At 43.0% G+C, this 14,528-nt stretch overlaps 1 protein-coding gene across 1 annotated transcript in view; it reads left to right on the plus strand.

Moving 5' to 3' along the window:
• Positions 1 to 14,528, plus strand: part of LOC124775860 — a 416,537-nt gene that overhangs the window by 136,603 nt on the left and 265,406 nt on the right. Inside the window, exon 11 of the mRNA XM_047250694.1 lies at positions 10,009 to 10,202. Within this exon, the coding sequence (XP_047106650.1) occupies positions 10,009 to 10,202 (194 nt within the window). The remainder of the gene's footprint in view (positions 1 to 10,008; positions 10,203 to 14,528) is intronic.

Raw genomic sequence — 14,528 nt, forward strand, 5'->3', positions numbered from 1 at the left:
AAAATTTATTTGTGAGAGTGTGATTGTCTTTTCTATGTGCCTGCTGCAGCTCAGTGGTCATCTTTATGGTGAGTTGCTACCTATCCTCATTAGTATTGATTTTCAGAGTATTCACACAAGTTATCTGTTGTGTGGATTGATCATGTGGCCTCATTTCATCAACATGATGTGTGTGATATGTAAATAAGTGGCCACACTAGTGAACTTTCATGATGGGCCAAAACTGCAGGCCATTTCTGGAAGTATCTATAACAGATTAGGCCTGCCAATCTGAAACTCATCATCTCCCATACTGCGCAGGCCCTGCCTGTTGGATCTAGTTTCACTGATCTGCCTGCAGGCCAGGTCTGTTTGTGTGTGGCATAATGCAGCAAATTTTCATTGTTTATACATGGAATCAGGACTGCGGTGCTCCTCAGCAGGCCAGAGGCCATATCCAATGGCTTTCAGGATTTGCAACTGGTTCACCACAAGAACATTGCACAATGCGGCATTTTATAGACATTTTATGTATTCTAGTACATTTTTGCACTTTGAAAGTAGTGTATATATTGGAAAGCATGAATGACAAGAGGAAGAAAATTGTGGCAGTCACTGGAAGTTTGTATGCTATGTACTCAAGTATTTTGTGGAAGAAAAACCACACAATACCTGTAAAATAATAGATGTAGCACAGACGGCAATAACTGACAATAACAAACGTAGTAGAACCAACATTTTATTGGCAGTCATCTATAGTGTTGGTTTACACAACTCGTCCCTGCCTTATACACTTCTTTCAAGAGGCTACTTTTTTCTGAGGTTATTTCTGAAATCAGTGAAGATAATTTAAATCTGTCTTGTGGCTCCAATGAAATACATATTTTTGTCACCAAATGTGTTTCATTTTATTGAAATAAAATAACATCAGTGGTCTTCATGAAATTATATACCATTTGGCTTGATTTCTCCATCTAAAAATAGTTTATTGCAAAACATGTTGATATTAGTATTTAAGATTTTTGCTCAAATGTTTAGAAATACTGACGTCCTTACTTTTTTTTTTTTGTCAGCGTATGTCTTTACTTACCCTTGAGATCTCAAAATTTGTCCCCACAGGGGGCAAACAGCTCTTTTGTGGGTACGTGTGTGACACGCATAGGTCCCTGAGCTATTACAGCCTTTATTCTTTTCTGGGCTGCTTTTTCTTCCTCTTCCTTCTCCTTCCCCTTCCCTGTCCTCCTTCCTTTCCCTTTGTCCCTTTCCTTCTCTTGGTGTTCATCTTTATGTCGGCCTGGCTATCCTCATAACTGTGCTTCATCTTACAGTTTTGTTTGGTTGCTTTTCCTCCTCCTTTTTGATTTTTGTTGTTTGATGCCCCTCAGGGGTTTGACATCCATCTCCAAATTTGAAATCTGTAGAGCATGAGCCAGATGGTGGAAGAGCTCCCTCCCTAGCGTCTTTGGCGTGAGTTCCTCTCCACCTCCTTCTCCTCTTCCTCTCTCTTTTCCCCCTTCTCTCCCTCCCCGCCAAAGCTCTTTTGCTATGTCACCAGTTTGGTAGCCAGTCTGTGTGGTGGGGGTGTTATGTACCCATCTGGCTGAGCCCCCTGATACCACAGGGATCACACTGCTGATACCTGTGCTGTGAACACCTTGTGCAAGCCTACGAGTGGTTGCCCATCTTTTTGGGATATCGGAACTCCCAGCGACAACCGTCTTACCGGATGGCCATTGCTGTGGCTGGGTGGTGCCCACAAGGTGAACCCCTGTTCGGAGTGGGTGGTACCTGGGCAGACGTTTGGCACCTGAAATGTGTGGAATTCTCTGGTCACTCTATTGCGGCCACATCTCTTTTTTAATTTAGGTCTATCTCAGTTCCTGTTTCTGCCTTTCCAGACTTACCCTCCTTGGATACACCCTGGGAGGAGTGGCAGACGTGCCAGCTTGGGGCAAAACCATATCCATGGTTCTTGGTCTGTACCAGGACTGACAGGGAAACGTTTGCTGGCACCAAACCCCTTTTCTTTGCAAAACATACTGAGGACAAGTTTGGTGAAGTTGAATTATTAAGCAAGATGAGATCTGGTTCTCTCCTTATAAAGACAACTTCTGCCAGTCAGCCAGCCTCCTTCTGTGCCTGCAACCATTTAGGAGACAACCCCATGGCTGTCACTCCTCACAAGTCACTCAGTGTGGCACAGGATGTAATTTTCCATAAGGACTTTCTCCTCAAATTTGATGATGAACTTATGGATAATCTTGAACAACGTGCTGTTCATTTCATACGGCATGTCCAGAAAGGCTGGTGTGGACACTGGCACTTTCATCGTGGCATTTGAGGAGATAACCTGCCCGAGAAGGTCAAGGTAATAGTGTACAGATGCAATTAAAACCGTACATTCCACCTCCCATACGTTTCTTCCATTGCCTCATGTTTGGCTACATGTCCTAGCGATGCGATGCCAACCCCTCTGTGGTGACTGTGGCCGTCCTCTTCATGTGGAGAGCCCTTGCACCCCACCACCTAACTGTGTAAACTGCTCTGCTCTCCATTCTCCCCATTCACCGGAGTGTCCAGTGTACATGAAGGAAAAAAGAATTCAGGAAACAAAGACCCTTGACCGTCTCAGCTACTTTGAGGCCGGAAAGAAATTTGATAGACTTCACCCTGTAAATCTCTCCTCTACCTTTGCCTCAGTTATGCCTTCACCTCCTCACCCGTCTCCCTTATCCCCATCCTGCCCCCTGTCCTTTTCCTCACCCTCGATGGGTTCTTCCCTTCCCCTCCAGGAACTGCTGCTGCTGCTTCTCCTCCTCCTCCTACTCCTCAATGGAGAACGTCCTCGTCTCTGGCTCATGCTAGGTAAAGGGCTGCGTCTCAGAATACCCCTCCCCTGCATTCTCAGGACAGGAAGCTAGCACCCTTGGACCGGAGGAGAGACCCATGCTCTGAGGGCCCCAAAGCCACTTGCTCTCTGTCCGATCCTGACATCATTGCCACCTATTCCCTTACTGATAATGCCTCCTCCCTCCAAGGGAGAAGAAGAAGCAGCACAAGTCAAAGGACAAGGCTTTCCCAGCTTCACGGAGGGCTTTGCCCCCTCCACCTCATTCCGAATCAGACCCAGTTTTTATGGCTGTCACCCCATCCTTGTCGGAGACGACCACCAACCAAGTGATCTGACCTCCCCTTGGCTTCTTTATATCTCATCTGTACTCTCATCACATGATAATCCAATGGAATTGCAATGGATATTATCGCCACCTCCCTAATATACAACACCTTGTTTCCTCTTACTCTTCGTTCTGTCTTGCTCTTCAAGAAACTCACTTTCATGATGACCCCTTTCTAAACGTTTCATGTTATTTGGCGTTCCTTCGGAACTGTGCTGGCCCCAGAATAGCGTCTGGAGGGTTCTGCACTTTGGTTCGCACCAATGTCATTAGTGACTGGATCCCCCTTCATACCAACCTGGAAGCAATAGTGGTTAGTGTGCAGACAACTCCGGCAATCACCATTTGCAATGTCTACCTTCCTCCAGGTAGGCCACTTCCTTACGTTGAACTATCTACCCTAATGCAGCAACTCCCACCCTCATATCTCCTCCATGGGGACTTCAGTGCACACCACCCCCTTTGGGGGGTGTCGGGTAGGGGGTCTTCTACTTGACCAACTTACTGCAGTCTTTGATTTGTCTTTCCTCAGTGACAGTTCCCCTACTCACATCAGTGCCAATCATGCTACCTTTATTGCTATCAATCTCACAATATCCTCCCCTGCTCTCGTGGCTTGCCTACATTGGTCACCCCGTGATGATCTTTTTGACAGTGACCGGTTTCAGCTGATTCTGCCGTTCTCCTGTTGGGCATTCCACAGGGCCAGTTGGCCTTTATATATGTCTGCTGTGCACTTCGACACCTCTCTCTCTCTCGTATTGCATTGATGTGCTTGTGCAGGGCATCTCTGCCACTATTCTTCATGCTTATGGCACTGCTGTCCCCCTATCCACAAGTCTCCTTCATCATTGACCAGTGTTGTGGTGGACCATGGATGTAGCAGTCACTGTCCAGGACTGCCGATGCGCACTGCAGCAATTTAAATGACACAGGCCAACCTCCTCGCTTTTAAGTGTCTCCATGCTAAGGCTCATTACCTTATTAAGCGGAGTAAAAATGAATGCTGGGAGTGCTGTTTTTCCTCCCTGGGAATGTATGGCTCTTCATCGCAGGTTTGGTCCGAGCTCTGTAGCCTTCTGGGCTGCCAGTGACAGTCAACTGTCCAGGGGCTTATCCTCCAAGGCGCCCCGTCTACTGATCCATTGGTCCTTACAGAACACCTCTGGACACACTTTGCTACAACATTGCCATCCTCTTCCTATGCTGCCACCTTTCTCCGACAGAAACACAGAACTGAACAAACCCCCCTTCTGTTTCAACCCTCACTAAGCTGAACCCCATAATGAACCTTTCACTGAATGGGAATTCTTTCAGGCTCTTACCCCTTCACATAACATGGCACCAGGCCCAGATTCCTTCTACAACCAGATGATCCAACATTTTGACATTGTTGTTGTGGTCTTCAGTCCTGAGACTGGTTTGATGCAGCTCTCCATGCTACTCTATCTTGTGCAAGCTTCTTCATCTCCCAGTACCTACTGCAACCTACATCCTTCTGAATCTGCTTAGTGTATTGATCTCTTGGTCTCCCTCTACGATTTTTACCCTCCACACTGCCCTCCAATGCTAAATTTGTGATCCCTTGATGCCTCAGAACATGTCCTACCAACCGATCCCGTCTTCTAGTCAAGTTGTGCCACAAACTTCTCCTCTCCCCAATCCTATTCAATACCTCCTCATTAGTTACGTGATCTACCCACCTTATCTTCAGCATTCTTCTGTAGCACCACATTTCGAAAGCTTCTATTCTCTTCCTGTCCAAACTGGTTATCGTCCATGTTTCACTTCCATACATGGCTACACTCCATACAAATACTTTCAGAAACGACTTCCTGACACTTAAATCTATACTTGACGTTAACAAAGTTCTCTTCTTCAGAAACGATTTCCTTGCCATTGCCAGTCTACATTTTATATCCTCTCTACTTCGACCATCATCAGTTATTTTACTCCCTAAACAGCAAAACTCCTTTACTACTTTAAGTGTCTCATTTCCTAATCTAATCCCCTCAGCATCACCCGATTTAATTTGACTACATTCCATTATCCTCGTTTTGCTTTTGTTGATGTTCATCTTATATCCCCCTTTCAAGACACTGTCCATTCCATTCAACTGCTCTTCCAAGTCCTTTGCTGTCTCTGACAGAATTAAAATGTCATCAGCAAACCTCAAAGTTTTTATTTCTTCTCCATGGATTTTAATACCTACTCCGAATTTTTCTTTTGTTTCCTTTACTGCTTGCTCAATATACAGATTGAATAACATTGGGGAGAGGCTACAACCCTGTCTCACTCCTTTCCCAACCACTGCTTCCATTTCATGCCCCTCGACTCTTATAACTGCCATCTGGTTTCTGTACAAATTGTAAATAGCCTTTCGCTCCCTGTATTTGACCCCTGCCACCTTCAGAATTTGAAAGAGAGTATTCCAGTTAATGTTGTCAAAAGCTTTCTCTAAGTCTACAAATGCTAGAAACGTAGGTTTGCCTTTTCTTAATCTTTCTTCTAAGATAAGTCGTAAGGTTAGTATTGCCTCACGTGTTCCAACATTTCTACGGAATCTTTACACAGAGACAATATCTACTCAGGGTCTTCAACCTCATTTGGCACACAGGTGCCTTCACCTCACAATGGTGAGACAGTATAGTAAGTTATCCCTGTCCTTAAGCCTGGGAAGAACCCAATGTCTCTAGACAGCTGCCACACAATTACTGTGACATATGTACTTTGTAAACTGCTTGAGAGGATGGTTAGCTTCTGATTATGTTGTGTACTCAAATCTCAGGGCCATTTGTCCCCATATCAGTATGGCTTCTGGGAAGGATGATCTCCAACTGATCATTTACTCAGATATTTGAAACTGCAGTCCGACAGGATTTTACTAACTGTTGGCACCTTGTCATGGTCTTCTTTGACCTACATAAGGTATATGACACAGCTTGGTGCCATCACATTTTAGTTACCTTCCATGACTGGAGCTTTCACAGTTTCCTTCCAATTTTTATTCACGAGTTTTTATCCAACCAGCTCTTCTGGATTCCAGTTGGCACTTCACTCAGGACCGCTCAGATTCAGGAGAATGGTATTCCGCAGGGTTCTGTTTTAAGTGTCAACTCTTCCTCATAGCTGTCAGTGGACTTGTAACCTCATTTTGTCCTTCAGTTTACCCCGGCATTGTATGTCGACGATTTTTGCATCTGGTGCAGCTACCACTCAGTAGCATTTGCTGAGTGCCAACTCCAAGGTGCCATCAGATGGACCTCTGTGTGGGCTGTCTCCCATGGATTCCAATCTTGTCCCTCCAAAACACAGGTTATGCATTTTTGTCGTCAATTCATATTACACCCTGACCTAAATAAGACGACCAGCTCCTAGATGTTGCAGCACAGTCCTGTCCTGTTTCTTGGGCCTTTTTTTAAATGGAAAGCTGATGTGGTTGCCCCCTATTTGCTGCCTGAAGGCTATAGGCATGCGGAAGCTTCATGCTCTCCACCTCCTGGCCCACACATCTTGGGGTGGTGACCATGCTACACTTCTCCATCTTACAGTGCTCTGGCCTTGTCCAGACTAGATTATGGAAGTCAGGTTAATTGGCCAGTGGTTTTGTACACTGTGAAAATACTTGATCCTGTTCACTTTGTGGGGTGCATCCGGCTATTGGTGCCTTTCGCACTAGTCCCATTGACAGTCTCCTCACAGAAGCAGGGATTCCCCCTCTACAAATATGATGAGGCCAACTCCTGGTTTCTTATGCATTTACCATTCACAGATTCCCTGACCATCTTGAGTACTCTGACCTCTTTGCAAGTGAGGGACATCTCCATCCTGATCTCTGCCCATGGATGGGATTGCCAGTTGGAATGCATCTCACTTCCCTCTGTCAGGATCTCCATCTCTATTCACTGAAATGTGCCCCATGATTTCCTCTCTCACACTCCCCTGGGTGGTGCCTGGACCACAGATTAGTATTGGAGGGCAGCGTGGAGGGTAAAAATCATATAGGTACGTTGCAGTAGTTGCTAGGAGATGAAGAAGCTTACAGAGGATACAGCAGCATGGAGAGCTGCATCAAACCAATTTCTGGACTGAAGACCACAACAACAACAACAACAACAACAGTCATTTCAGTTGTAAAAAATAATTTATTTAAAAAGACAAAAGTGCTGTTCAGTATTAGTAGGGACTGTAAGGCCTAGGCACTTTTGTTCTGCAGCTACTGCAACAAAAGAGAAGAAGGTCACCTGAACAATGTTAGACAATTTTATATACACTAGTGCAGCAAGGAAGGTCCACAAGATTATTCCAAAGTGTGGTCCAAAAATTTAGCATAGTTCACTGATTACCAGTCAATCAGAATGAGCTAGAGATGCTAATGCCACTAGAACAGTAACACAGCTAACTTTAGACTGGCTGTGCCATTTTGAAAGTTTCCTGTTACTTCCTGAGAGTGACTTGCAGCCCCAAGTGACAGTGGAACTGGAGTTTGTTGAACGGAAGTGCCATGCGCAGAAGGGTGCCAGTGAGACATATCTGTCAAAACTATCATAGTAGTGGCAGTGAAATAGTTTACACCAAAGTTTGCTGATGCACTAGTGATAAGTGAAAACTGAAAATATGTAAATGTAATGGCACAGAAAAAAGATATTTCCATGAGACACTGATAGCAGGAAGTAATGCTAATGATTGGAAGTTTTATATGGAGGACTGGGTTAGAACTGTCACACAAACATGAAAGTACAATTGTATTTGACTTACTGCAGGAGTACTCTATTGATTCAAGTGTCTTAAAGTTTCATTGAGCATGACAGACATCCTGAGATGAAGTTACATGACTGCAATTCATGCAGTTGACTGAGCTACAGTGAGCTCTTATTGTAAGGTTATTGGATGAAGCATTGATCCCTGGAAGATAGACATGCTTGCAATCCTTGTTCCAAATACCAGCTGAATACTGATTCACAACTGGGCTGCCATTGGCAAACAGTATGGTGACCACACCACAGACATACTGGGAGACCTACACTGCAGCCAGTGTGTCAGGTACTATTGTCACGAACCAGTTGCTGAAAGCAATTCTATGAGCAAGGATGCCACATATTATGTTTCTTCTGACACACTTATGGCATTGCTTATGAGAGCAATAATTATTGGAAAATGATGATGTATGTAATCAGTTCTGGGTATTATGGAGTGGGAAGACATAGCCTACAATTTTACAACTTTGTTGTTTGTTAAAAAAAACAATGAACAGTGCAAGGCACATCCAGAATGTTAACTAGCCCATTACGTTGCTGTTCCTACAATGTCAGACAAGTGTGCATTTCCTGCAGGACTGTGCCCAGGTACACACTTCTTACACTAGAATCCCTCCAAAATGTAGGACAATTTCCAGGGCTAGCACAGGCACCTGACCTGTCTTACACTAAACATTTATTATGGTAAGGAACAGTACACTGTCTATGTAGCGAATAAAGCCTCATTCATGTGGGACAGTTGCTTTAGAGTGCTCATTTGTCAGTTACCACTGTGCAGTGGTGCTGGTAAAAGCTACGCATTCACAAATTGTTCTGTGGTGTATTTGGGGTATTTGCCCTCTCCTACCTGTGGATGCTTGGCTGAGTATACAGTTGCATAGTTTACAGTCTGGCTGCCTGACTGCTCATGAGTAATGTGTTTGCTCACACCTGCCTGTCTCCAGGGATGCCTGACTTCCCCTGGCATGGGGATTCGAGTTGGAATAGTGTGAGTTAAAGGTTATGAATAATTTTATGAATAATGTCGCAAAACAGCATTTGAGATATTCTCTCAAACTGCGACTTAACTGAAATGTACTGAGATCGAGATACGGAGCATCAAACATGTTAAGCAGGTGTTTTTTTTACCCCCCAAACTCTTGTATATGGACTAAATTTCAGTCAAATATGAACAAAATACTGTCCTTTCAGAATATATGATGTGATAGTGTAATATGTAAGAATTATTAAATGCAATAGTGCAGTGTCAGTATTTGACAGTGTCTATAAGGTACAATACAATGTTCCTTTGGACATACATGAATGCATGTCCTAAGGAACAGACACTGCTAATGATTTGTAGCCATATTAAATCAAGTGATGTATTTGCAAACTGTGAATTTAGAACCACCACGGATATATTATCATGGTGCGGCACAAATTTTCATTTGTTTCCAGTAAATTACATAGTTGTGGTGGCCACATAATCACAGTATGTGAATACATTTTCTGATTTAATATAATTATAAATCAGCAGCATGCATGTTTGCTGGAACATTGCAACAAACTTTACAGAACTTGTAAAATACAGAAACTGCATACTGTACTTCATGCCCAAACCTTGGCAACCTGACCAGAAAACTAAATAAGTCTCTTCCTATGTGGGAATCATATCCTTGTGCAAGCATTGTGGGAAGCAGATACTGGGACAAATGGAAGTTTGTATCTCTAAGTGAAAAGTGAAGTATGCTCAGATAGCTGAAGTGCTTAAGGTGAGTTTGAGTCTCGGCCCGGCACAATTTTTTTTTTTTTTTTTTTTGCTCCAGTAAATTGTATAGCTGTGGTGGCCGTTGTTCACAGTTTATGAATACATTTCCTGGATTACTAACTGCTTTGGATTTCAGTTAAGTCGTTGTTCCAGAGAACATCTCTATTGTTTGTGATTTCCCTCTCTTGTTGAATAATTGCATTGTGTGACTAATGGTGTACAACAACAATTGTTTGTGATAGCCTTTGTAATTTATCTCGTTTCTCTGTTTTATTTAAATGTTTTCATAGGTAATCAGATCCTGTGTATTCCTTTTATAGTGACTGTGAAATACATTTATTTGTGACAGGAAGTTCTTATGTGAGAATCCTCATTATGATGAGGTACTTGCTGTCAATGTTGCTGGACAAACTGGTTTATGGGATGTTCTACATTATCTTTGTGGTCAAAGGGGACTTCAGTTTGAGGTGCTAGAGGTCCTGGCTAAGGCAGTCCAATCTTCTGAATTTTCTCAACACAATACTGTAATGGCTCCTTTTAGCTGTGAGTATTAATATGAATACATTAACTGATCTGAAAAACATTATTAAATCTTCTTGCAAGATTGTGAAAAATTTAGTAGCAAAATCTAGATTACCACACTGTGACACTGTGGGAAATTTCTCGTAACACTATGGGAAATTTCTCATGACACTTATGTTACAGGTACTTCTACTAACTTTGTTATAGTTACAATTTTCCTGATGTGTTTTCTTTCTTAATAGTAGAGTTGCTTGCATCAACCATAATGTGGAAGTAAAAATTATTGTTTTTCGTAGAGAGAAACATACGAGTGCGTCAACAGAACTCAGAACATTCTTTTCTTTTTTGCAGTTTTCATTGATCGATTTTTAATGTTGTGTCTGTCATACATAATGTGTCTTGTAGCGGTAATGTTTTTTACAGATGAAGCTTCAAATACACTGGTTCCCACATATCAAGAAAAAAAAATACAATAACATGAAATTGTACGTGTGATTTGTGAAGGAAGTTAACCAAAGTAGAGAAAATAAGACTTGCTATAAGTTAAACATGGAGAAACTGACTCACTCAAAGAAATGATTCTGACGTCCTATATTGTGGTGTAAGCACTTTTTCTTCTTGCTGCATATGACAGAGCCTGGTATGAGAGCCTAGGGTAATGATAGTTACTCTGCAAAAGAGGGTTCCAGCTGCCTCAATTCTTGACTTCAGCACATTTTTCAGATCCTTTTTGTGAGATATTCCAGTGCCGATACAGTGTGTGTTATATCACTCTGCATGTCTATTCAAGGGACTTAGAGTGTTGTTAGAAAGTATACTGTTCCATTTAAAAGAAAAAAAAACATGCTTCCTTCAATATGTTGGTTGATATAAGTGTTAAGAATATATACCATGCAAGTAAATTACTTAGTACTCGGCATACTGTCATTTGCTGAAACCTGATTCAGTACTTTGAACTATTCACAAAACTTGAGGGGTATTATGTCTTAGAGCCTCCTTGTATGTACTCAGTGTGAGAACTGCACAATATTGGAAAGTCCTAGGTGAACACAAACAACAGGGGAAGGAGTAAAGATAACCACTCTCCCTGTAGTTCAAGTGTCATTTAGTAGACAAGAACATAAACAAGATACCTAAAATTTTGGACTATGTCTTTCCTTGCAGCTACCAGCTTCAGTGCTGGGACAACAGAATTCTCTCTCTCTCTCTCTCTCTCTCTCTCTCTCTGTGTGTGTGTGTGTGTGTGTGTGTGTGTGTGTGTGTGTGTGTGTGTGTGTGGACTCGATGCTTGAACTATACTCTTTATTTCTCCAAGTGTGGATGATGATGCTGATTCTGTAACTGTTTTTCAATTCTGAAAAGCTGCTCTAGTTGATTTTTTAGGATTTTATTTAGTTCACATGACTGGTTTGGCCTTTATATTAGGCCAGTATCAAGTGTATATGAAACTGCCAAATGCTAATACGTGATTCGATGGGCATAAATCAAACAACGGAAAATCCAGGATGGAATGTAACAATACCAGAGAAGGAAAGTTGCTTCTCACCATATAGCGGAGATCCTGAGTCGCGATAGGCACAACAGAAAGATTCACACAATTATAGCTTTCGGCCCTTAAGGCCTTTGTCAGCAGTAGACACACATACACACATGCTCACACACACACACACACACACACACACACACACACACACACACACACACACACACTCATGGAAATGCAACTTGCACACACATCTGCAGTCTCAGAGAACTGAAAGCACACTGCGAGCATCGGCACCAGTGCATGATGGGAGTGGTGACTGAGTAGGGGTAAGGAGGAGGCTGGGGCGGGGAGGGGGGAGGGATAGTACGGTGGGAGTGGCAGACAGTGAAGTGTTGCAGTTTAGATGGAGGGCAGGAGAGAAGGTGGGGAGGGGGTAAGTATCAGAAAGGAGAGAAATAAATAAAAAGAAATTAAAAGACTGGGTGTGGCGGTGAAATGACGGCTGTGTAGTGCTGGAATGGGAACAGGGACGGGGCTGGATGGGTGAGGACATTCACAAATGAAGGTTGAGGCAAGGAGAGTTACAGGAACAAGGAAAGTATTGCAGGGAAAGTTCCAACCTGCACAATCCCAAAAAGCTGATGTTGGTGGAAGAACCCCAGGCTGCGAAGCAGTCATTGAGATGAGGGATATCATGTTCGTCAGTGTGTTCAACAACAGGGTGGTCCACTTGTTTTTTGGTCACAGTGTGTCAGTGCCCATTCATGCAGACAGACAGCTTGTTGGCTGTCATGCCTACATAGAATGCAGCACAGTCGTTGCAGCTTAGCTTGTAAATCACATGACTGGTTTCACAGGTAGCCCTGCCTTTGATGGGATAGGTGATGTTAGTGACCGGACTGGAGTAGGTGGTGATTGGAGGATGTATGGGACAGGTCTTGCATCTAGGTCTATTACAGAAGTATGAGCCATGAGGTAAGGGATTGGGAGCAGGGGTTGTGTAAGGATAGATGAGTATATTTGTATAGATTCGGTGGATGGCGAAATACTGTGGTAGGAGGGGTGGGAAGGATAGTGGGTAGGACATTTCTCATTTCAGGGCACGATGAAAGGTAATGGAAACCCTGGTGGAGAATGTAATTCAGTTGCTCCAATCCTAGATGGTACTGAGTTACGAGGGGAATGCTCTTCTGTGGCTGGACTGTGGGACTTTGGGAGGTGGTGGGAGATTGGAAAGATAAGGCAAGGGAGATTTGTTTTTGTACAAGGATGGGAGGATAATTACGGTCAGTGAAGGCTTCAGTGAGACCCCTGGTATATTTTGAGAGGGACTGCTTGTCACTGCAGATGCGAAGACCACGGGTGGCTAGGCTGTACGGAAGTGACTTCTTGGTATGGAATGGGTGGCAGCTGTCGAAGTGGAGGTATTGCTGGTGGTTAGTAGGTTTGATATGGACCGAGGTACTGATGCAGACATCTCTGAGGTGGAGGTCAACATCTAGGAAGGTGGCTTGTTGGGTTGAGTAGGACCAGGTGAAGCAAATGGGGGAGAAGTTGTTGAGGTTCTGGAGGAACGTGAATAAGGTGGCCTCACCTTCAGTCCAGATAGCAAAGATGTCATCAGTGATTCTGAACCAGGTGTGGGGTTTAGGATTCTGGGTTTTTAAGAAGGATTCCTCTAGATGGCCCACGAATAGGTTAGCATAGGATGGTGCCGTGCGGGTGCCCATAGCCGTACTGCGGATTTGTTTGTAGGTAATGCCTTCAAAGGAGAAGTAATTGTAGGTGAGGTTGGCCATGACCAACTATATCCTCACCCACAATTACTTCTCCTTTGAAGGCATTACCTACAAACAAATCTGCAGTACGGCTATGGGCACCCGCACGGCACCATCCTATGCTAACCAATTCGTGGGCCATCTAGAGGAATCCTTCTTAAAAACCCAGAATCCTAAACCCTGTGTGGCGGGTGGTTGTTGTTGTTGTTGTTGGTGGTGGTGGTGGTGGTGAACAATCATCATCACATTGTTGGAGCTGTAGAAACTTACCCTAAAAACACCTTTGGGGGTTTGCCCCAGTTCGCCATTTTTTGACAAGTGCACCGTGTTGATTTAGGGTAGTAACTGGAACTGTTGTTTCAAAGTGAAAATGAAGCTTAAAAGCAATAATGCCAATAAGTAATTCATTGATTCTTCTTTTCAAACACTACATTATACAATGTTCTAGTGAAACATCATAAAAGTTACAGGTAAGCAGTAAAAAACAGAGTTACTGGAACAATAAATTTTTTACCCCACCTAGGTTTTTACCCCCACACGATTTTTACCACTGTGTACCCTAATTTCCAAGGTTTGTTACTTTAGCTACACTTTCAGGTGTTGATCTTTTTGTATTTGCCATAGAAGCAAGTGTTAAAGAGAAAAGAAAATCTTCAAAGAGAAATTTTCCTGTATCTAAAGAGAGAAACGGATAAAAGACATAGTACATGAAGATATAAGATACAGGGTGACAGTTATTGAACTATATGAAATAAAATTGTCATAACTTCTGAATGGTTTGCATTAGAACGTTCAAACTACACATTTGGCCGCAGGGCATGATTGGAATCAGTATACACAGTAGGGTTTGGTTTAGCAATGAAGCCCATTTTCATTTGGATAGGATGGTCAATAAACAAAATTGGCGCATTTGGTTGACTAGTCATAACCTAAATCCAATATGTTTAATGATGTTGAATAAAGTTTGTGAACACCATAGTTTGTAACAAATTTACTCTTTTTTCATATAGTTCAGTAATTGTCACCCTGTATATTTGCAGTCTTGAGTTTTGTTTATTGCACTACAGGAGAGGAACGGATAAT

This window comes from Schistocerca piceifrons, chromosome 2 (genome assembly GCF_021461385.2).
Source record: "Schistocerca piceifrons isolate TAMUIC-IGC-003096 chromosome 2, iqSchPice1.1, whole genome shotgun sequence".
In the NCBI taxonomy this organism is placed as follows: Eukaryota; Metazoa; Arthropoda; class Insecta; order Orthoptera; family Acrididae; genus Schistocerca; species Schistocerca piceifrons.